At 45.1% G+C, this 24,097-nt stretch overlaps 1 protein-coding gene across 2 annotated transcripts in view; it reads right to left on the bottom strand.

Annotated features, from left to right (window-relative positions):
- The window catches only part of Tm9sf4 (transmembrane 9 superfamily member 4), a 41,675-nt gene extending 18,176 nt beyond the window's left edge, over window positions 1-23,499 (bottom strand). Inside the window, exons 1-6 of one of the 2 annotated variants that reach the window (XM_005363220.2) lie at window positions 23,254-23,499; window positions 9,296-9,409; window positions 7,628-7,727; window positions 2,562-2,730; window positions 2,330-2,462; window positions 994-1,117 (exon numbers count right to left, since the gene is read on the bottom strand). In XM_005363220.2, the coding sequence (XP_005363277.1) occupies window positions 994-1,117; window positions 2,330-2,462; window positions 2,562-2,730; window positions 7,628-7,727; window positions 9,296-9,409; window positions 23,254-23,268 (655 nt within the window). In that variant the 5' untranslated portion in view covers window positions 23,269-23,499. Of the gene's footprint in view, window positions 1-993; window positions 1,118-2,329; window positions 2,463-2,561; window positions 2,731-7,627; window positions 7,728-9,295; window positions 9,413-23,253 lie in introns of both variants that reach the window. The other variant, XM_005363221.3, reaches the window with a different exon arrangement.
- Between the last annotated feature and the right edge of the window lie 598 nt (window positions 23,500-24,097).

Here is a 24,097-nt window from a genome sequence, read left to right as displayed (position 1 = left end):
GAACTGTGCTTATGACATCCACAGGAGAGGAAGGACAGTCCTTACAGCTCAGCTCTCACACTTTATGACTGCTTCACGTGGGAAGTCATGATCCATACTTTTTTCAAGAAGGCAGAAAATCACCATTGTGGACAAAAAGCTGGGAGGCAGGCTAGAGACAGAGCTCAGTGGAGCACTTGCCCAGAATATGTGAGACCCTAGGTTTGACTCCTAGCACATGAAAAGGCAGAGGCAGGAGGACCCACGGGTTCAAGGTCAGTCTGGGCTGTGTGGTGAGACCCTGTCTCGAAAAGAAAACAAAAAGGCGGAGCAAGCCTTAAATTCCAGCACTCCAGATGGAGAGGCAGATCTTTGTGAGCTTGAGGCCATCCTGCTGGTCTACATAGTAAGTTCCAGGACAACCAGGGTTACATAGAAAGACCCTGACTCCAAAAAAAAAAAAAGGAAAGAGGAGGCGGAGGCAGCAGCAGTGGAAGAACAAAAAATCCAAGTTCCATCAAATCCTGTGTGGCCATCAGGATTGCGCAAAGCTCTTAATTCCTGGCCTATTGCCGACCTTGGGCAATTTCAGTCTATCACCCACATAGAAGGAGACAAAGTAAACCAAAACTGCTTCCCAATGGCTTTCTCTGTACCATCATCCCTTGTTCTTCAACCAGGCAGACTGGTTCTTGGAAAGAGGCTCAACGAAGTCCTCGGCCAAGTCACTAACCTCTCGAGCCTCTGGTTCCTCATCTATAATCACCTCCAACCTCCTGGAGTTGTTGGAAGGTGGTAGGCTTACATGGTACCCAGTCCACAAGACAGCAGGTACAACTCTCCTTCTTTCACAAGTTGCTCTCCTGGGGTACAGTGGCCTTCTGGGGATGAACCTATGTGCCACACCTGGGCCTATCAGCTGGTAGCGGGGTGAGACTGTGAGAAGATCCTATCCTGTGTATGGAAGCCCAGGCCCATCCAGCCCTGCCCCTCTGGTGCTACCTCCCCACTCACCCTCCAGCCTGATGCTCTGGGGAATCACCTCGAAGCGGACGACGCGGTATGTGTGTTCCTGGTCCTCTTCCATGTCCTCCCGGTGGTAATAAAGGATGAACGAGAGGTGATTGTGCAGGTAGATCTAAAGCGGAGAAAGAGAGAATAAGAAATAGCTAGCAAAGCAGAAAGTTATTCAGGGAGCCCACTCCAAGCAACTAGAGCCTTCCTCTGTCCAGTCCGCAAGGTTGACCAGCCTTCCTCTGGTCATATTGCACTCTTGCTTGCTCTGATACCCACTGTGACTTCCTGGGGCTCAGTAGATAAGTCTCCTTGGCCTGGCTGTCATTGTGTCCCCTCTCTCTCTCTCTCTAAAAGCCAGCACACGTTTCATTATGGCATTTTCATACATATTCTATTCTTGTCCTGCTCACCCTCTGCCTTACCAATTGTCACATTAGCTCACCTGGGCTCTTTAGCCTGTCCGTTCCTCACAGGCCGTTCCTACCCTGTACCTCTGTTTGCAGCAACTGGAATGCTCTCCTTCCTCTACTCCACTCTTTTCTAAGGCCCTAGCTCCTTCGCGAAGCCCCAAATGTACAACGGCTCCCTAGCTAGTGAACAGCAACACGACTCAGGGCCTCACACCATCAGTTTTCTCCAAATCAGGACAAGGCTAACCCTAACCCTCTATGCAAACAAAGGAATGTCAGCCTTTTACTCCCTGGGAAATCGGATGAGGAGGGTACAACTATAAACTATGTCATTCATTACTAGCTTACCACCAGGAGTTGTGTCATGAAGTGTACCCAGAGACTGATTTTCAAAACCACGTAAGTGAGTATCACTGTTTCAAGATAGAAAAACTGGACCAAGAACTCTTAGATCACTAGTAAATGGTGGCTGCAGGATTCAGCCCAGGGAACCTTCAGTGTAATCTTGATCATCATGTGGTCTTCTCTCCTACACACTTTACAACTTCTAGGTTCCTTTTCTAGTTTTAATCTTACAGAAATAGAATCTAATATTTTAGCGACTATCCTTTTATCTCTTTATAGTGTATGCTGGAGCCAGTCCAAAGCCACAGAATTCTCACAGGCTATCTACCATGAGGCACCGGCAGAAATGTGTTCTGGTTGACCCTCATTTAAACACACACACACACACACACACACACACACACACACACACACACACACACACACTAGATGATGGCTAGAGGACAGCTTGTGGGAGTCAGTTCTCTCCTTCGGCCTCGTGGGTACTAGGGATTGAACCTAAGTCATCAGTTGGGAACAAGCACCTTTACTTGCAACCTGTTGACCCAGTCCTCTGAGCATGCCAGACACTACTCTACCTTATTGACATCCGTGAAGCCAAGTCGGTAGCCATGTTCAAACTGCACATCTTTTTCTTTCTTCTTGTCATCACTGTCACGGTTGTTGGAATAGAGCTCCAGCCGGGTGGCCACAGGCAGGTTGTCAGCAATGCTAGAAACCCAAGGCCTCACTCAGTCTCTCAGGGCCACACTCCCACCAGGTCCTCCCTGGGCTGAGTTCAAGGCCAGCAGGGAGCAGCGGGTAACTTACAGGTGAACGTAGTAGTCTTCTGTGATGCGCTCGGCCACCAGCCTGCTCTGCTCCACTGTCAGGGTCACTGGCTTGCTGGACTGGCCACAGAGAACTTCACACTTCTTCTCACTGTTCATGAGAACCTGGAAAGGGGTGTTCACAATCCGGTCCCCTCTCAGCACCTCTCCTGCCATAAGAGAGACAGATGGAGCTCAGAGCTTCAACCCTGTGGTGGCTGAGGTCAGCAGTCACAGGGCTGTAGACAGTAGGACAAAATGGAGCTCCAAGGATGTCACAGTGCCACAGACCCGCTGTCAGGCTCTGCCCCACCTGTTTCAACTGTTCCGTTACCAGTTCTGTGTTCCAGTCCAGTGCTGGTAGATGCTCCACATCCTCCCATATCTCTAGAGTCCTGGGTGGCATCCTATGCCTGGTGTGTCTTGCCCCACACTCCCCTTCCTGATTCTATAACTGCAGACAGGTGATGTCTTCTCTATCCCTATTGGAACCCCTCATGAACTCCTCAGCTTTCTGGACAAAGATCACATAGTGTGTGCTCTATCCTAAGGCCAGCCCAATCCATCTCTTACCCATCCCTCCAACTCTCCCAGGTCACTCCCAGACACTGCTTTGCCACACACAGGTAATCTCAAAGTCTCTGCCCCCAAGCAGCTTTTGCTGATCCTGTCAGCCTGGAGCTTGCCACTCCCTCCTGTCCCCACTCTGTACAGTGACAGTACTGTACAGTGAAGAAAATATTCTGACTCTAGGCTACCTGCTAACTCACCCTGCCTGACACTTACCAGCTTAGTCTGTGCATGTCACTTTACGGAGCTTCAATTCCCTCCTCCAGAAAATGAGACAGCAGTTAATATTCTCCTTACAGATATACTGAGAACTGAGGGGTTAATTCACTCCCAGGCACAGATCAGGCAGGAGACAAAGAACATCATTTGCAACATTGGCATCACCTCTGCAGCCAGCTGGCCTCCTACCCAAGACCTTCTATCTCTGTGCAGCTCCTCTACGTCAGTGATGTTACTTTGCAGCATGTTAATTTGTGTAGGTATGATCCCCCTACTACCAGGGAGCTCTCTGAGCCAACACCTACTACACTTAATGCACTGGCACTTCATGCCTGTTTCCCCCGAGGAACCTGAAGCCAAATGTTATACTCACAGGCACTGAACAGCTGGGAAGCATCAACTAGACCCACCGTTTTCACTCAGAGCTGCTCATTAGTTCAACAGTAATGATATGAAACTGGGGCAGGCTGAAGGAGACACACCATGCCAACAGGCAGGACTACCACCTCCACAAGTACTCGGTCCAACATATGCCAGTGGATCTACTTGCTACACTCAACATACCTCATCTACTCACTTATTCATTCATTACCCAACGCTTACTGGGAACTGGCTATGTGCCAGGCCTGAAGGTACAACGTTGAACAGACATATTTGTAGAACTCATGACCCTAAGATCTAGCGTGAAAGAGACTGATGAAATAGCAGAGTGAAAATGTACTGTGTAACTGATGTCATGGAGAGTAGATCCAGGGAAATCTCAGTGAGTAGGTAGGGCTTGGAGGAGGGGCAGTATTAACCAGGCAATTTAGATAAAAGCAAGGCTGCTTGGGGGCAGAGACTTTAAGATTACCTGTGTGTGACAAAGCAGTGTCTGGGAATGACCTGGGAGAATTGGAGAGATGGGTAAGAGATGGGTTTGGCTGGCCTTAGGATGAGCACACACTATATGATCTCTGTCCAGAAAGCAAAGAAGTTCATGAGGGGTTCCAATACGGATAGAGAAGACATCACCTGTCTGCAGTAATGATCACAGAAAGATTACTTTGACTGCTTTGTGCAAAAAAAGGGATGCAAAAATCTGGCTGGAGTAACGGCACCAGTCAAGAAGTAAGGACAAACACAGGAAGAGTGTGTGGGGCAGCCACCATCATAGCACACAGATTCAAGAGCAGTGAAGGTGGTAAAACTGTGGGAACCAGCTGCTTACTGGGTACTACGGATAAGGAAGGGAAGACACTCTGGTTTCTAAGGTCAGGCAGTTGGATGCTATGAGCTGTTGGTAGATAAGTGAGAAGTGGTAGATCCACAAACTCTACCGTATCAGAGACAGAAGGTAGCCATGCAAAGAAGCAGCCCTATGTGGTATCTTGAGTATGGCACAGGCCATCCAGGAGAGGAAAAGGAAGAGAGTGAAGAGGGTGAAGGCCTCTATTCCTCAGGTGCTATCAGATGCCTGACAGTGCACATGAGCCTGTAAGTCTGGGATCAGTGGTGAACAGAGCGTGAGGATATCAACAGGACATCTGCATAGCTCACAGCTGAAATGGCATTTTATAGACAACCAGGACTAGAGACAGTAGCTCAACATGATCCCGGAGTTAAAGTGGGATGCTCCTCTGTATGCTGTGAATATGTTTTATTACCACTGGTTAATAAAGAACCCAATTTGGCCAATAGTCAGGCAGAATAGAGTCAGGAGGGATATCTAAGCAAAGATACAGGAAGAAAGAAGGTGGAGTCAGGAAGATGCCAGCAGGCCCTGGGGAAGTAAGATGTGAGGTAACAAGTCACAAGCTTGTGGTAAAATATAGACTAATGGAAATGAGTTAATTTAGTTGTAAGAGCTAGTTAATACTAAGCCTGAGTTAACAGACCAAACAGTTTGTAGTTAATATTAAGCCTCAGAGTGGTTATTGGGGAACTGGCAGGCGGGAGAGAAACCTCAGTTTCAGGAGTGGGCTCTTTCCTTACACCATGTCCTACTGCTCATTTCTTTGCAAGCTAATAAGGAGCTGAAGAGAGGAGGGGCTGTAGAGAAAAGAGGCCACACACTAAGTAAGGCTGTGTCACTTCTTAAGTTTGGAAAGTAAATTGAATTAAGAAAGAAGGTGCTGGGTGGTGGCAGTGCACACCTTTATTCCCAGGACTCAGGAGGCAGGGGCAGGTGGATCTCTGTTCCAGGACAGCTAAGGCTACATACACAGAGAAACCCTGTCTTGGGGAAGAAAAAGGGGAAAGAGGACATCCTGGTCTAGCATGCCTCATTTCTAAAAAATACATAAATATTCCTCTTTCTTTTGGGACAGGTCTCACTATATTGCCTTGGCTAATCTGAAATTTACTATGTAGACCAGGCTGGCCTTGAACTCCTAGAGATACACCTGTCTCTGCCTCTGGAGTGCTGTGACTAAAGGCATGGGCCATCATGCCTAGCTAAATCATCCCTCCCCCACCTTTTTTTGTTTTTTGAGACAGGGGCTCACTATGGACTCAGGTTGTTTTCAAACTCCCAAGCTCAAGCTGTCCTCCTGCTGAGCCTCTCTCTCAAGTAGCTCAGACAGCAGGCCTGTCACCTTTTAACAATGAACCAGAAGCCATGATGTGACTAAACAATATATGCTAATAAAAAAACATTTAAAAGAACCAATTCCCAAAGGCTAGGGTGTAGCTCATTGGAGAGCACTTGCCCAGCATACCAGCATACCCAAGTTCCTAGGTTTGATCCCCAGCACCTTTCTTATGGCACCCCATATCTAGGCAGTTAGCAACTGTTGCATGATCATGAGGATTGGAATTCAGATCCCAGCACTCAAAAGGTTGAAGCAGGAGGATCATAGGTTTAAGGACAGTTTGGGCAATAGTCAACATGGCCGATTCCACGTTAGAAATCCTATCTCAAAAAAAGAAAAAAAGGGAACAAAGAGATGGCTCTGCAGAAAACAGCACTTGCTGCACAGTCCTGAGAACTGGACTTCACATCTCAGCACCCACATGATAAGCCAGGTGTACCACAAAACACCTGTAACTCCAGCTCTGAGGCATCTCTTCTGGCCTCCAAGTGTACCTACATACACATCACATACACTCACACAAAAGAGCACACATGAATAAATAAAACAAACCTTTAGAGAACAAGTGTCTTCCTTCTCTTTGCTAAGACATAAGAGGGAAATCTGCCAAGACCTCCGAAGTTCAAGGAGTGTCTGTCTGCTTGCTTCTCTAGGACTTAAAGCTGAGACAGGCAGAGAGGAAGCACAAGCAACTGTCCTGAAGAGGTACCTCCAGTGGGAGAATATTTAACCTAGAATCATGGCTGCTATTTACCTCTTGTGCCAGACACTGTGCAGGGCATTTTACACACTTTCTGAATAAGTCTTGCTTGGCTTAGCAAGAATGTCAATGTTTTCACTTGCTTCGAGGCAAAGATAATCACTCTTTTCTTTTCTTTTTTGAGACAGGGTTTCACTGTGTAGTCCTGGCTGTCCTGGAACTCACTATGTAGACCAAGCTGGCCTCAAGCTCAGAGATCCACCTGCTTTTGCCTCTCAAGTGCTGGGATTAAAGGAGTGCATCACTACTGCCCAGACTTTTCTATTCTTTTATTTTTTGAGAATTTCATATATAATACGATATTTACATCAACCTTTTAATTAAAGGTAGAGCAATGATTTAGGGAGATGGTTCAATGGGTAAAGTGCTTGGGATCAGCTCCTTAATACTCATATAAATAATGGGTGGATGTGCTGACCTGCCTGTGATCCCAGCACTAGGGATCAGAGACAGGAATCCCCAGAGCAACCTGGATAGCCAGTCTAACCAACCAAATCAGTGAGCTTCAGGTTCAAGAAAGAAACCATGTCCCAATAAATACTGTGAAGAGCAATCCAGGAAGACACCTAATGTCAATCTCTGACCAATACACACCAAAAGCAGGATAAGGGCAGAGTGAGTAATAGAAGCCACTAGAAAAGAAAGGTCTATCTAGAAACCAAGGGAAAGCTGCTATGCTTAGAAGTTGAGCGCTCTCACTCTGAAAGCTAGTAAAGCCCAGGTTAGCTATTACCTAACAGTATAACCAAAGTCAAGTCAGTCTACAAACAGACACAAAATCACTACCTCTGCAGGGCCAGTATGACTCACTAAGCTAACACAAACAATGTTGTACATAAATATATACAACAGTGTCTAGCACACAGCAAGTGTTAGGTAAGGCAGCTACTATGAAAACCATGCCAGGTTCCTATGAGACAGGCAGAAGCAGTACAAGAGGCTTACCCAGATTCTCTGCCTTGTATGTTATCTTGTTGGGCTGGCAGAAAGGCAATGAGTAGTACTCGTAAGGAAGTTGGGTCCGAGAGCTGGTAAGCTTCACAGCCTGCAGGAAGGAGAGAAGTCGTTATTCTTCAATGCACCAGAAACAGAAGGCTGTTCCAAGAAGACTCCTTGGCACTCAGATGTCTTTAGCACACTTAGCACTATCACCCAATAGGCAAGCTCACTGCACGCCACTCCTGTACAGCCCACTATTCTGGATTTTGCTGTAGACAGCACACAGATCTAGTTTAAAGCCACAGTAAGATTCAATACTCACTGAGTCGTAAACATGTGGCTGCTCTTGGACGAGATGTCACTTGAGTGCCCTTCTGCAGGAGGCTTTAGAACCAAGAGGTCTGTGCCTCAATTGAAACCCATGTAGCCCTGTCCTTTCAGTTCCTTGAGCCTATAGCTCTCTTACCTCAGGCTTTCCCCCTGCCATTCCTCTCTGAGCCCCGCTGTGCTCATCTGATGCTTTCTCCTATCTAGGTCTCAACCCATGAGCCCTTCCATACCCACTGTATTTAAATGGAGTCCTCATCATTCCATTTCAACTTTCTTTGCAATTATTGTATATTAAGTTTTATTTTTATTTTATTTTATTTTTTATTTGCGACAGTGTCTTTCTCTGTAGCTCAGGCTAGCCTTGGATCCACAATTCTCAGTGTTCTCATCACTAGTGTGAGCCACCAGTCACCACACCCTGGTCTTCCCTATGTCTTTAAAAATCAGTTTTTCCCACTTATGAGCACAGCACAGTAGATGTTCATTTAATGTCTGCTAAACAAACGACCAAAGAGGAAAAACATAGAAACCCTTTACAACTTCTACTATGGGAAACTGATCAACCGTGATATACTCAAGACTGAGACAGCAGGAGAGTGAACTCAAGTTACAGAGTAAAACCAAGAAAGAAAAGAGGAAAGAAGGAGTAAAAAGAAAGGAAAGAGAGAGGAGAGACAGGAATAGAGACAGAGAGACAATCTAGAAACATAGCTGAGTTGGCAAGGTGCCCCACTAGGTGCCATGTGCTCATATCATGACTCTCACTTGGTGTCAGTGTTTGCATTTCTCTGCATGTGACCAGTGGGCTCACTTCTTTGTGCATTAGTTTCCATATCTGTGAAACACACAGAAAATCCGTAAACCAAAATTTCCCTCAGAAGGTTCATGGGGGCATCTTGACCTAAGCAGAGCCCAATGCGTAGCATGTAATAACCCTCAGGAAATGTTACTCTTGTTTTTCCTGCAAGGTGTAAGGAAGAGAGCTTCTTACAACACAGACATCTGAACAGCTGGCAATGAAAGATGATGGAGCAGATGAGAAAGGGAGGCAGAGAAGTCACAGAAGGAAGCAAGCAGAGTAACACACAGACGGGTGCAGTGGCGTATGACACACCACAGAAAAAGTGAGAGTGAGGAGACAGAGACCCAGAGGCAGAGAGGGACAATGAAAAGGCAGAACTGTAGGCAGCCATGTAGTATGGAGTCAGCCCTCTTTTTCCCAGGGGAGCTGGCCCTTGTCTGTCCGTGTTCTCTGTAAGTCCAGGATGGACACGAACAGCGCAACACAGTCCTCTAGTCAGGCTGCCAGGCACAGGTGCTCCTATGGCCGAAGCACTCACTCACCTTGATCTCTACCGGGTCGTTCTGGTGGAAGTTGATTGGTGCAACTCCAGGGACATAGAAGGTGCTTGTTTTACTTGTGAGACAGAGAAGCAGCAAGAACCTTGGCCACCAAACCTGCTGGGGAGAGAGAGAAGTGAACTTTCCTGCAGGGCAGATTAAGTGGGAATCTTCAAATCTGCTTGCACTGGCCAGTGTCACCTCTGTTCTGGGAAGCCTGATGCCCTTGTAAAGTTGCTTCCCAAAATGCTTCAAGGAACAAGACTCTGCACTTCCAGAAATGGGACAAGATGGGTCAAGCAATTACTATCTGGAAGGAAAATAGATTTGGCACTACTGCTAGTCTGAGATATTAAAATGCCACTCTGTGCTCTGATATGGTGGGCAGACTTCAAACTGGGGCATATGCAGATAGCAACTTGGCTAGATTTCCTAGAATCCCCAGCAATTCTATTCCTAAGATTTTTTAAAAGTTTTAAAGCCCTCTGGAAGAGCACAAGCCCTCCTACCCACTGAACCATCTCTCCAGGCTCTGGACTGTTTCTAGACATGTTAAGAAAGATAAGGCAACTCTACCAAAATATACAAGGAAGGATATTTACCAGAATGCTATATGGATAGACAGGCTTTTCCCCCTTCTTCTGTTTATGTTCTTTCTAATGTTTTATATACAATTATATATTTACATCACTTTAGAAATACAGTTAGCCAGGTGTGATAATGTACACCCACAATTCTAATTAGAGGCAGGAAGATGCCAAGTTCCAGACCAACCTGTACTGCATGAGATTGAGGAGTGGGGGACATGTTAGCACATGCCTTTAATCCTAGCATTCAAGAGGCAGAGTCAGGTAATCTTTGTGAATTCAAAACCAGTCTGGTCTACAAAGCGAGGTTCAGGACAGCTAGGGCTATATAGAGAAACTCTATCTCAAACCTCTTCCCCAAACCAAACCAAACCAAACCAAACCAAACCAAACCAAACCAAACCAAACAGTCCTACCAATGCCAGATTATTATTACCATTGTTTTTATTTGGGTCTCACTGCATTAACTCTGGCTGACCTGGAACTCATTATGTCGACAGGGCTGGACTTGAGAGATCTGCTTGCTTCCTATGCGCTGGGACTAAACCACAATACCTAGCTTCATCCAGATTATGGATCATCTGAATCTCTGGGAGTCAGTGTCCTACTTTCAGTATGTTTAAAGGGTATCTAGATGCTCACATGCAAAGTGAGATCTGTGGAAAGCACCGGCAGCAGCATTTTCTAGAAGTTTCTTAGAAGCACAGACACTCTGGTTATGCCCTGGGCCTGGCGAATCAAGAGTAAATTCTGCAAGACGACCTAGCAGTAAGAGTGAAGAACTAACTGTTCCTGTGGGAGTGAGGAGGAGTGTCCTAGAGTCAACTGGGAAGCAGGAAGTATGGGTCTCTAATTCTCCCCGGTCAGGTTTAAAAGTGTATCCTGACAATCAATAGGGAGGTGGCTATCATATTCAGAGAAGGCATTAAATTTGGGGGCCTCAAATATTGGCAGGGCATTGTAGCCTACCTCTTAGGTAAGCAGTTATGACCCAACATTTCTTACTACTACTACTACTACTACTACTACTACTACTACTACTACTACTACTACTACTACTACTACTACCACCACCACTACTACTACTACCACTACTACTACTACTATTATTATATGGGTGTTTGCCTGTATATACATCTCTGCACCATATGTGATGCCAGTGGAGGCCAGAAGAGAGTGTTGGAACCACTGGAACTAGAGTTACATACAGTTGTAATCTGCCATGTGGGTGCTAGGAAATGAACCACAGATCTCTTAACTGCTGAGCCATCTCTCTAGTCCCAACTACTCTTTTTAGTAACTTTTTTTCATATATGTACATGTGTGTACATATGTGTAACATCTGATGACTTCTCAATTGTTCCCCATCTTTTCTTAGAGATGATCTCTCACTGAACCTAAAGCTCACGGATTAAGCTAGACCAGCTCAGGTATGCAGTGCTGGCTGGGCCTGCTCACTTTCTGTGTGGGTGCCGGGAACCTGAATTCAGGGTCCTCATGCTTGCACGGCAAGCATTTTAGTGACTGCGCCATCTCTCCAGTCCCAAGTCGCTAGTCTCACATGTAAGGCTCCAAGATCACTGTTTCTGTTAATGTAAAGAAAACGTGTTCTGGATTTCCTCCTAAGAAGCCTGATACTGGACCTTTAGCCTTATCTGATAAGTGACTCGAAGCACGGACAGAGGATTAAAATCTTCTAAGTTTATCAGGCCAATTAAATCTAAGAAGTTACTTTAGTTCTACCTCCTTCAGAAATAAAACCTCTAGATCTAACTGAGAACACTGCCCAGGGCAGCAGAAGGCTCCCTTGAGACCTCAGGTTGCAGAAGAATGAAAAGTAAATCAGGGAAGACTTCAATTCACTTTGGTTCCAAAGTCTCAAACCAATGAAGCCCTTCCTCCTCCCCCAAACAAACAAAACCCAAAAATAAACAGTGAGATTCATGCTCACGCCAGCAGGAAAGCAACATTAAAAAGCAACAAGGAACCAGAGTCATTAACACCTGTGAAGAACACAGAACTGCACAGACATGGCGACTGTTTACCTAGCTGCTGTGCTAAGCACCTCTCTCTCACTGCTTATCTCACAGCGGCTACCTGTCCACTTCTGCACCATTGTGCTGTGGATCTCCAGTTAATCTGAGACAGAGAGATGGACTAACTTGGAGGCTGTGACTACGGGCTAGAAGGAGTGTGCATGCCTAGTATGCTCAGAGCCCTGGGTTTGATTCCAGCATCTAATCCTAGCACTTGGGAGACAGAGGTAGGAGGAACAGAAGGATGTTTAAGGTTATCCTCAGCTACACAGTGAGTTCTAGGCCAGCCTGGGCTATGTGAGATCCCATCTCAACTCACTCCCCTCCCTCAAACAATAACTTATCCCAGGTCTTGCAACCCAAATATGATGATGGAATTTGTGTGCTCTGTTGAGGCAGGTGAGTTTTTTTGTTTTGTTTTGTTTTTTTCGAGACAGGGTTTCTCTGTGGTTTTTGGAGCCTGTCCTGGAATTAGCTCTTGTAGACCAGGCTGGTCTCGAACTCACAGAGATCCGCCTGCCTCTGCCTCCCAAGTGCTGGGATTAAAGGCGTGCGCCACCACCGCCCAGCTGGTGAGTTTTAATATAAGATGATGAGCAGGCTGATGGTGGTGCACGCTTTTGATCCCAGCACTCAGGAGGCAGAAGCAGGTGGATCTCCAAGATCAAGGCCAGCCTGGTCTATAGCCTGGTCAGCATCATATATTAAAATGTATGATGCTGATGACAACAGCTAATATTTACTAAATGCCAATATGTGCCAGGCACAGTTTTAGGTTCTTCTCATGTATAAGCCTGTATTCCCATTTCATAACTTGGGGGTGGGGTGGGAGCTGTAGCACGTGCCTGCAATCCCAATTACTCGGGAGGCTGCTGAGACAAGAGGATTACTTGAGCCTACGAGTTCAAGACCAACCTCTAAGCAACATAGCAAAATCCCATCTCCAGAAAGGGAGTCGTGGTAGTAGAGAGATGTTCAGTGGTTAATAAGACTTAGTGCTCTTGCAAAGGACTTGGGGTCAGTTCCTAGCACCCACGTCAGAAGGCTTACACAGCCTGTATCTCAAGTTCCAGGCGTTCCAATGCTCTCTGGCGTCTTGGGCATCTGCATACAAAACACATTGTGTATATAGATGCAAATGTGTACACATGAATAAATAAGTAAGCTCTGTCTCTAAACAGAACAAAACAAGAGTATGCTAGATGGAGATAAACTGGATCATCTTTGAGCAGAGAATTTAGCAATGTGAGAGACAGAGCTACTCTCAAGTACTGCCAACACAAGTTCTTAGGTATACAAAAATGATCCTAGTTTATGTATGTATAGCCCATTCTTGCCTGTTTAAATGTGTGAAAGCACATATCAGTGTGTTTGGTGGCACATCTTTAATCCCAGCACTCCAGAAGCAGAGGCAGGTAGATCTCTGTGAGTTTTGAGGCTTCTGGTCCACATAGCAAGTTCGAGGCCAGCCACGAATATACAATGAGACCCTGATCTCCCCCTCCCCCCTTTTTAAGTATATGCCAAAATCAAAGTAATCAAAAAGGAAAAAACTATTTTAGCATGAACACAGACGGAAATATCCTTAAGAAAGTGTTCTGCAATTAATAGCACGAAACCCACCTCAGCTAGGTATGGTGAATTAGACCTGTAACCCCAGCAGTTTGGAGGCAGAACAGAATGAGCTGAGGTCATTCTGGACTATAGAATGTGGTGGTGTTTGACTTTTCCCAAGAATGCAAGGAAGGCCTTCTTGCTCGTCAATTACTACCGCATGTCACAGAGGTAGCATCAGGAAAAAAAGTCAGCATCACAACTAACATAGAAAAGGCAGTTCACAAAATTCAACAGTTATCAAAACAACTTAAAGCATAACTAAAAAAGAACTTCCCCAGTCAAAGGGCAGCTATGAAAACCCACAGGCAATCATCACACTTAATGGTGAAAAACTAAATGCTAAGTTCCCTTAAGATCAGGAACAAAAGAGGATATACATTCTTGCCATGTCCATTCTTCTATGGTATAAACCAGCACATGAAAGAAAGAAAATTGAAATTGAAACACATCCAAACTGAAAAATTAAGTAACAAATGCTTTTATTTATAGATCATATAATCTTGCATCTAGAACACTCTAAGAAATCTATACAATAACTAGAATTAAACAAGCTGAGGACAAGCACAGACTATCAGATTGATATATAAAAAATAATTGTATTTCTATATATTGGCTATAAGCAACTCAAAAATAAAATTAAAACATGGTTCTACTTGTTATTGGAAAACATTTAAGAATATATATTAAAAATACTTATTATATGCATACACGTACAAATGAGTGTATGTATATCATGTGTGTGGGAGCCTGAGAAGATCTAAAGGTATTGGAACCCCGGGAACTGGAGTTATAATCACCATGTGGTGCTGGAAGCCAAACCCGGGTCCTCTGAAGGGCAGTCAAGTGCTCTGCACTGCTGACACCTCTCCAGCCCTAAGAACAGATCAGAAAGGACTTTGGGCTGAATGCAGTGGAGTGGTAAAGCACTTGCCAAGCATTGTCAACACAAGCTACAACATTACAGATAATAAAGAAAAAAAAGGGAAAACAAATAGCATTTTGTTTTGGTTCGAGACAGGGTGGCCTTTATGTAGTCTGGGCTGGCCTCAAACTCATGGTACTTGTCCTGCTTCAGCCTTTCAGATGCCAGAATACAGGCAAGCACTACCCATGTCTAGGTACATGAAAACAAACTTTAAGGGCTTATTTATTGAAAATTACAAAACACTGGCAAGAGAAACAAAAGCTTTAACTATGTGGTAACCATATTCGTAAGTAACATTAGACCATTCACAAAAATAACAAATTCAAAATGAACAACAGATGAAAACAAAAGCTGAAACTAAAATTCCTAGAAGAAAAACTGTCACTTTAAGTTAAATGAGGATGTTTTAGAGATGCCACCAAAAATATGACCCATTTAAATTAATAAATTTCATAAAAATAAAAAATTGTACACGTCTAGGCCATGGACAGGAAAATCTCTGTGAGTGATGTAGGTAGAGGGGACCGGTTCAGGATGCATAAAAAGCTCTTACAACTCAAGGAGGCAGCAACACCCAGTTAACACAGGCCTATAATTTAGTTACCTAAAAGGCCGAGGCAGGAAATCACCAAACTCAAGGCCTGCTTGGCTACAGAGTGAATTCAAAGCCAGCTTGCACAACTTAATAAGACTCTGTCTCAAAAGAGGAGGTCTGGGCATAGCATTTGCCTAGAACATACCCTAGGCTCAATTCCTAGTACACAAAATAGTGAAAACACAGAGTTCCATCCCCGCTGGATTCCAAGCATCTCCTCAGAGGGCTTGGAACACACACACCCTCAAACTGGGGGAACCACTACAGTTGAAAACTGGAAACAACTCAAAAGTCTAATCGTTAGCAAAAGCAGAAAAAAACACTACATCTATGAGCAAAAACAAAAACAAAAAACACCCAATAAACACCACAAGAAGGAATAACCCAGAAAACACTATCCTAAGTAACAGAAGCCAAATGCAGACATTTAAATAACACACGACTCCGTTTCCATGGAATGCCCAGCAAAGGAAATTTACAGAGACAGAAATCAGATTAGTGGAGGTTTGGCTGTGGGAACAAGGGCCCGATTGCACCACTCCCTTGACCAATGTGAGGAAACTTGGGGTAACTGAACTGTCCTATACCACTGTTGTCACTGTAACAAGGGCAAAAGTTTACACAAAGCTAAAGGTCACAAGAGTGATTTGTACTATGAAGTATAGATTAATATGCCTGAAGGAACTAGCTAGCTGGAGGTGAAAAGATGTGGCAATGTGCTGACATCTGGTGAAGCTCGGTGATAAGTGACAATATCTAAGCTGCTGTTTGCTGGAATCATTACAGCAAGCTGGGCTTTTACTGTTTTGAGACAGGGTCTTACTATGTAGTATTGGCTGGCCTGGAACTCCCTATATAGACTAGGTTCGTCTTAAACTCAGAGATTCACTTGCCTTTGCACCCCGACCCCAGTACAAAGATTAAGGGCATATACTACCACAACCAACCTATAATAAGGTTTTAAAAGTAAAAATTATATATGCATAAAGTATTATAAAAATGCCAAGTGACTTATCCAGCTTTTCTATTTTTTCCTTTATTGTTATTGTGTGTCTGCGGGGTGCATGCCATCTGTGCTTATATACTACAGGGTGTGTAGAGGTCAGAAGACAACTGTAAGGTCAGTTTTCTTCTCCCATCTTTACTTGGATTCCAGGGACTGAACTCAGGTTGTCAAGCTTGCAAAGCCAAGTAATTTATACAGGTTTTTAAAAAATCAGCAAATTAAAATTGTACATATTGATTATGTGTTTCTTCATATTTTTTTTAATTTTATTTTTGTTTTTTTTGAGACACATTTCTCTGTAGCTTTGGTGCTGTGCCATATTTTTATATTTTCATATACACTTTCCCATATACATGGATCAGCATTATACACAATGAAACATAAAATTTTTTTAAAAAATCTAAGATGAGTCTCATATGTGACCTTGAACTTGCTATATAGACAGGAAACTTTGAACTTCTGTTCTCCTATCTTCATTATCCCGATGCTAAGATTACAGGTATGCAGTACCATGACCAGATTATGCAGTGCTGGACAGAGATGGAACCTAGGGCCTAATGCTTGCTAGGTCAGCATTTTACTAACTGAGCAACATTCCCAGTAATATATTTATATATATTTTTTTCTGTTTTGTTTTTTGAAATTGCATTTCTTGGTATAATCTTGGCTGTCCTGGAATTTGCTCTGGGCTCGAACTCACAGAGATCTGCCTGCCTCTGCTTTCCGAGTGTTGGGGTTAAAGGTGTGCACCACCACTGCCTGGCTTACATTTATATTTTAAGGAAATGCACTGCCTGTAAAATTACCTAGATGGGAGACATACGAAATGTCCAGAAACAGAAAATTTGATCACCAGGTTTTCAGGTGATAACTAAATCAGCAATTCTAACCTTGGGAGAGTCTTGTAAACTCCCACAAAATGCTGATAAGAGCTACATATCCTAATGTCAAAAGTCCTAATATTAGGATGTTGCCCGATTTAAGAAGGCTTGAAGACTTAGCAGTTTATGGGTCCCAAAGCTTGAGAGGATGGTGAATCCCTGTATATTGGGAAATTTCTGTCTTGTTCTTTGGTCTTTTGTCAAAATTATTATTAGATTTTACGAGTGAGTGTTTGCCTGCATATGTATCTGTACACCACATGTCTGCCTGGTTCCTGAAGTCAGAGAAGGCACAGGCTCTCCTGGAGCAGGAACTGGGATCACGGATGGCACCGACCGAGAACGAGTCTTCTTACCACTGCGCCATCACCCACCTGGCCCTGACTTCTGTCTCAGTGCATTCCACAGCATCACCAGACTGTAGGAGCAGCCTGTCAGGAACCAGAGGATGGCAATCGAGAACTCTCTGCAGGTAATCTAACACCCCACCCCTGGCAAAAGTACCAGTGACCTGGAAAGTTGAAAAGCTCAAGGGACCCAAGAATCAGTTTCTCCTGTTTTGTTTTGTTTTTTAAATTCTTGGGGTCTGGATGTTCAGAAGCAACCGGCAAACTCCCCACCCCCCGACCCATAGCAACCTAAGGGAAGGGTACTAGGAAAAAAAATATTCAGCCTGCCAATTTTGCCCTTTTGAAAGCTGTGGACAGTTAACCTCTCCCAAAGAAAACAGGGAGTTTCTCCTAGAAGTGAAAATTGTTCATCCAATAGCATTTCTGTGACCAGATGTTAACCTCTTCCTTTTTGGAGCTCTCTGCTTCTCCAGCTTCTCCTATAAATAGCATCACCTAGCCACACAGCTGGGACCAATCTTGAACAGGCCATTTCTGTGCTGCAGAAGCAGCAGCGCCTTTCTCACAGCACACTGGAGCCTGCTATCTTGTTCTTCCTCTCTGCACGCAGCACCACTTTAAGGTCAGGGACTACTCCCCAGATTAAGGAACTGAGGCACAGGGGTGGGGGTAGGGAGGCTATCAAGGCATTGTTTGCCAACAGTTAACTGAAATCAATTATCTAATTAGTTAAAGCTCCCTAAGAATTCAACCACAGGTGAATGAGGCTAACGACAACTAAAGATCACTCACCAAGACCCCCAAGAAGCTAAAGAACTCACCCAGCTACATGAAAATAACAAAATACTCAGAACTAAATTAGCCACTAGCAACTAAAAATGCAGCCTTTACTTCAGAACAGAGACACGACAGCTAAACAGAAACAAGGCAAGACTAAAAACCTTCTGGAGGAGGTGGAGAGGGTTAGGGAGGCCTGTCAGGAAGGAGGAAGTCCAGGTGAAATGACTGCTCTTCCCTGCCCTCAGGGGCATTCACAAAATCATTCCCAGGTCCGCAGACAGTAGGCCCAGACAAGGAAGGCCAACAACACTTCAACTCTGGGCCCGCTCTGGTGGCGCAGGCCGGTGAAGGAGGCAGAGGCAGGTGGATCTGGAGTTCGAGGTCAGCCAGGACTACGTGTTGCCGGGCGGTGGTGGCGCACGCCTTTAATCCCAGCACTCAGGAGGCCGAGGCAGGCGGATCTCTGTGAGTTCGAGACCAGCCTGGTCTACAAGAGCTAGTTCCAGGACAGGCTCCAAAACCACAGAGAAACCCTGTCTCAAAAAACCCACAAAAACCAAAAACAAACAAACAAAAAAAAACCACTTCAACTCTGGGATGCTGGCTACAAAGTGCTAGGCACTCAGATCACTATTACAATAATTCTTTTGAGGAGTCTCATCCCCACTTCCAAATTATGGGACTAGATTCAGTATGGGAAGGTGGGTAAGCTCTGGAGATGGCTGGAGGAGATGCTGCGGTAACACCGAATGTAGAGAACATCCTGAACTTGTGCAAATTTTACATCTATTTCACCACAAAATAGTAAGAAAATAAAAATAACAGGCTTCCAGAGGCAAGAAGTTTGCCCAGTCACAAAAGTAATTCTACCCCCTGCTTTTACACCCTGGGAGGCTCTGTCAGCTTACGGCAGCGGATGTGGGTGAGAAATCGTACTGGACATATTGGACGGCACAGAGGAAGCAATGAAGAGGGATGAGGTGGAATTGAGAAAGTCTTGGGTGTCCCCCACTCCTGGGAAACAATAGTGACAGCAAATGGTTCAGGGATCAAAGCAACAGAAGGCAGTGGCCCCTACCATCCGTGGCCAGATGGCTCTGCTCATCCTGGGTCCTTCCCACCTCCCTGCCAGTACCCAGAGATCAAAACTCAACCTTCTCCAACATTCTGTAACCCACTTCTTTAATTCCAAGATCAAAGGAGACCTTTTGTTCAAGTTGTAAAACAGACCAAGAGGCAACTAAATACCATCTCCTCTGCATTTCCTGGGGGCTGAGGGCCTCCTTTAAAAGAGACTGCTTGGAGAAACACATTAACCAAGGCTTGGTATAGACACTCAGTTCCCAGGATACAGTGGTTCATGCAGAATATGTCCCAGGTGAGGCAACTCAAGGAAGCAGACAGAAAATATCCCCAATACAACACCCTGGAGGGGAGAGAGCACAAGAACGGTGATTGGTACAAACAAATTCAACTGCACAGTTCACTAGCAAAAGCAGCTTTGATGTGAGTGCTCACTGCAGAGCATTTCACCCGAACTCAGAAATCCATCAAGTCCAGTTTTTCTAAAGGCGATCTCTTTCTCGCCTGGAACTCCCTATGTAGGCCAGGCTGGCAGAACGCTCAGAAATGCACCTGCCTCTGCCTCCTCAGTGCTGGGATTAATGGCATGTACTACCACCCCCAGCTGAAGTTCAAGTTTTAATGTCACACATGACATCTACATAAACAGACCAAGAAAGCCAAATCCATTTGCCAGGCCACACATGAAATCAATGCCTGTACTACAATGAGCCAAGCTTTTGCCTCTTTCTCCAGTGTGACTGATGCTCTGAAAGCCCAAAGGAGACAGCAGCTGCCACCACATGAAACTGAGTCAGAGGAGCTGCCTGCCTCCTGCTCCACTTCCATCCAGCTGCCCTATCAGCACCACCTCTATTGGCTCCAACCTGGTGTCAGTCAGCTTATTACTCTGCCCTACATGGAACAAAAGCCTTCAAACTAGGATAAACCGGCCCAGGACCTCTACTCCTAGGCATGTATCCTGGAACACTGAAACAAACGCACTATGTAAAGATGCACACAAAGTTCACAGCGGGATTATCCCAGCAGCTAAGGGATAGAGAGACTGTGGTCTATCCATACAGCACAACGGTTTAGCCATTTAAAAAGAATAAAGTACTAGGAATGTTACACACAACACGGATGAACTTTGAAAGTGCATGGAAAAGTAAAGCAGTCAGGTAAGAAACACCACATACTGTACATTCTCTTTATATGAAATGAGGGAAGGTAAAGCCTCAGAGACAGGAAATCAGGGGCTGCCGGGAGACTAGGAGGAGCAAAGCCTGGGAGTGATATGAATGCTTCTTTGTAGATTGATGAAAATGTTCTGGAATTACAGTGATCCTCTAAATACGCCAGACCCCACGAACTGTGAACTTTAAAAGGGCTCAGTGTTAGACGCACTCACTGCTCCCGCGGAGGATCTGGCTTTGCTTCCCTGAACCCACAAGGTGGCTCACAACCATCTGGGGCTCCAGTTCCAGTCATCTCTTCTGGTTTCCCCAGGCACCAGGCATGCACACGGTGCACATACATGCACACAGACAAACACATAAAATTTAAAAAGATCTTTTAATAAGGGGTGATTTTGTGCTATATGAATCATATCCATAGAGATAAAACTATAATAAAAGCTAATACAGTGTGAGGCAGGCAATATATAAGGAAAATAGAATATTATATGCTGATGAATGTACTCAATGGGCATTTCCCAAGTTCCATTAAAATATTCCCAAGAGTATATTCCTGTAATGAGATATGAGCCTGCTTCTCAATTCTGACCCAGCCAGATGAATTCTATCCTGTAACTTTATAGGGTGGTCTAATCCAGGGCAGAAGACAAACTCCTGGCCTCCTTTCCCTATAGCCAGATTCAGGAAACACTGTTGTGCTTAGCAGACTTGGGCAGCACCTGTACAACTGGGGAAGAGCCATTCATGACAGTAAGAAGGAGGGGGAAAGCCCTTGAACTGTAATATCTACAACTCTAACTTTCAAAGTAAACAGCTTCCTCAAGCCCCAGCCTGTTCACAGAGCCACCGAGTCCACTAGCTAAGTTCCTCTCAGCATGACTTGCCCCAGAAGCTGATCCATCCCAAAATAGATTTATATGCCCCACCCAAAATGGTTGCAAAATAGCTTACGTGTATGAAGGCGTGGGGACAGTTCTGACTTCTGTGTGTAGTAACATGCTTGGCACAGACCAAATTCCCATCTACCTGTGACTCCACATACACCTCTGCACAAACTTGCCCTGTGTCTCCTCACTAAACATGCAGCTTTTTGTGTGCCTTTAAAACTGGCCGCGGCATACAGCACACTCTCCATTTTCACTATTTCTCTGTCTGCCTCACTGCAGGTTTCCGCAAACAAAAGAAGCTCCACAAGGGTGGGACCCTGACCCTCTGACAACTATACACCTGGTTCCATGCACTGACTGGGCTCTCAAATATTTGCTGATTAAATAAAATACTTACTAGAAACACATATTGCTAACTTATAAACTCTTAAAACTCTGTACAGGACAGAAACTTCCCAGTGTAGTGCCATAAATATCACTTTATTGAACTCTCTATGGGCAAGAAAGGGTGTGACTTCCTGTCTTCCCATCAGCCTTGTTCTGAATGAGGCAAAGGAGAAAACAGGTTCAACTTTCCACCCTGAGGATTTGTCCCCACTTCATTGATTCAGACTGAAGCCTGAGGCCACAGAAACCAGCTAAAGCTTTGAAACATTTTTTCCCAAAACAGTGCCAGAGAACAAACCCTGGCTCTTGTGTAGGCTCAGCAAGGGCTCTACCAATGAGCTACACTCCCCCAAGCCATGAAATCTTTTACCTGACTTCTCGGTTTATAAAAAAGAAAACTGTTTTAAAAAACAATTAAGTTAGCAATTTGCTAACAGCAGGGACTCCTGTCAGTTGGTTAACCAGGCCCTGTTTAGAGAAAACCAACAGCACACAGCTTAAGCAAGAGTTTTCCTTTGGTGGAGTCAAATGTCACAAGCTTGTTCTTTGGGTCTTTCTTGTCATTCACTATCAGGATGAAATAAAATTTTATCTTCTGAGGAAGAATATACAGGGCCACCCAGGAAATTTCACCTCGGTTCTTATTCCTTGGCTAACAGAATTTGAGCTGAATTTCTCAGAGAAAAGCCAGTCCTTCCAAAACTCAATTCTGTGGTTCCTTAATAGAAGCCAGCAAGTTGTGACCCACCCTCCAGACACAGCTGTCACCTCACCCATCTCACCCATAAAGAGCCTTAAGTCCAGTCAGCTTCGTGACAGCGAGTCTTCATCTATAAGGAGCTGTACGGCATGGGAAGGGGATGCGGACAGGTAGGGCGGGAGGTGTTTTTAAACAGCTGTACAGGTTCCTCCTCCATTAAAACCACAGGACTGCTTGGGAAAGTGTAGATTCTTGAGCACTGCCTAACCCTAAGGAACTGCACTCTTTGGGGGTGAAGCTCAGGAAACTGCATTTTAAGATGCCTCCCCAACCACAACCTAAGATTTCCATGCACGGTGAAGTTTAAGAGCCAATTGGATAAAAGCACTTTAGGAGAGAGAATGAGTTTTGACAGGAAGGCAGGAGGAAAGGACCTGGGGATGGAAGATGGGCACGAGGGGTTGCGTTATGGGAACAGCTGTGGGTGCATTTAAGGACAGGGCTTGGGCTAAGAGGTGGTCCGAAGCGAGGCAGCATCCGCAGACTGGTCAAGATGATGGGGATATGGGGAGAGCTGGGTCTGAACGTGAGGAGGAGGAGGAGGAGCGAAGGTAGAGATAACGGGGGATTCTAGGAATGAGACAAGGCCAGGAGGTGAAAATTGGGAAATAGGGATGACAAGGGGGCGGGAACGAAAGCCGAAACGAGAACCGCGGAGACACTATTTGAGGTCTTCTTTCCAAGCGGCACCTCCCCTAAAACTCCAGGCCCTGACAAGCCTAGGTGGAAGCCAATGCTGGCGAAAGGGATTTTGTGAGGGGCCAACCCAGTGAAGGGCAACCCGAGCAGGGGTTCTGAAGGAGGCTGGGGACCAGGCATGGGATGCCGGAAGGTCCTGGGCTAGCCAGGGGGCCCTGCTCCAGCTCCGGTTCCCGGAGTCTCCTTCACTCACCATCGCCGCCGCCATCTTGGATCCACGTGTCGCCGTGATGACGTCAGCGGAAGTGGTGCTTCCGTGGGTACGGACTGTAACTCCACAAGGGGGTCGCTTCGCTTCAGTTGCTTCTGTAGTCGCACTAGTGAGGAGGTAAAGGAGACTTAATTTCTCCTTGGAAAACTTGTCTTAACAGTGAGGTCTCTGAGCAGGTAAAGAGAGAATACGATGTAACTATTGGAGCCATATTAACTCCTGGCAGACAGCGCTCCTCCCCTCACTCCTTTTGCATTGTGGGTAATTGGGGTGTGTAGAAACAGGCGCGCTCTCTGGATGCCATCTTTACTATTGGCAGAAAGACCCGTTGCTAGGGTTACCCGAGACCTTAATTGTGAGACAGAAGGCTTGGTAAACCCTCTCTAACAGCAGCTGGATTCCAAGTAATTTGTAATTATGTGTTTAGATATTTACTTGACTATTATATATTCTCTAATACTAATAATACTAATCGGCTGTAATCCCTATGACGGTAGGACTGTCTTTCACCTTACCCTGGCTTTTTGTCGTCTCTAAAATGGGGCAGATTTCTAGATTACTTTCATAACTGATTTATGTTGAGTATTCACGGATCGTACACAGGAAGTATTCGATAAATAATTGTCATTATATGATCATGTACATTCCTTCCCGCAGATGGTAGGTCCCTCAAACAATACACTGTTAAATGACTCTCTGAAAATACTTAACCGGAACGGCATCTTTTGCCAAGACATCTTTTGTTGTTGTTTGAGAAAGTTGATATAGTCAACTTGTTATGCCCGTGTTCCGCTTCTGTAACCCACCTGTTTGCCAGCTCCTCCAT

The sequence above is a fragment of the Microtus ochrogaster genome, linkage group LG8 (assembly GCF_000317375.1).
Source record: "Microtus ochrogaster isolate Prairie Vole_2 linkage group LG8, MicOch1.0, whole genome shotgun sequence".
Taxonomy (NCBI): Eukaryota; Metazoa; Chordata; class Mammalia; order Rodentia; family Cricetidae; genus Microtus; species Microtus ochrogaster.
The sequence above is the reverse complement of the archived record's forward strand: the minus strand, read 5'-3'. Positions and strand labels throughout refer to the sequence as shown.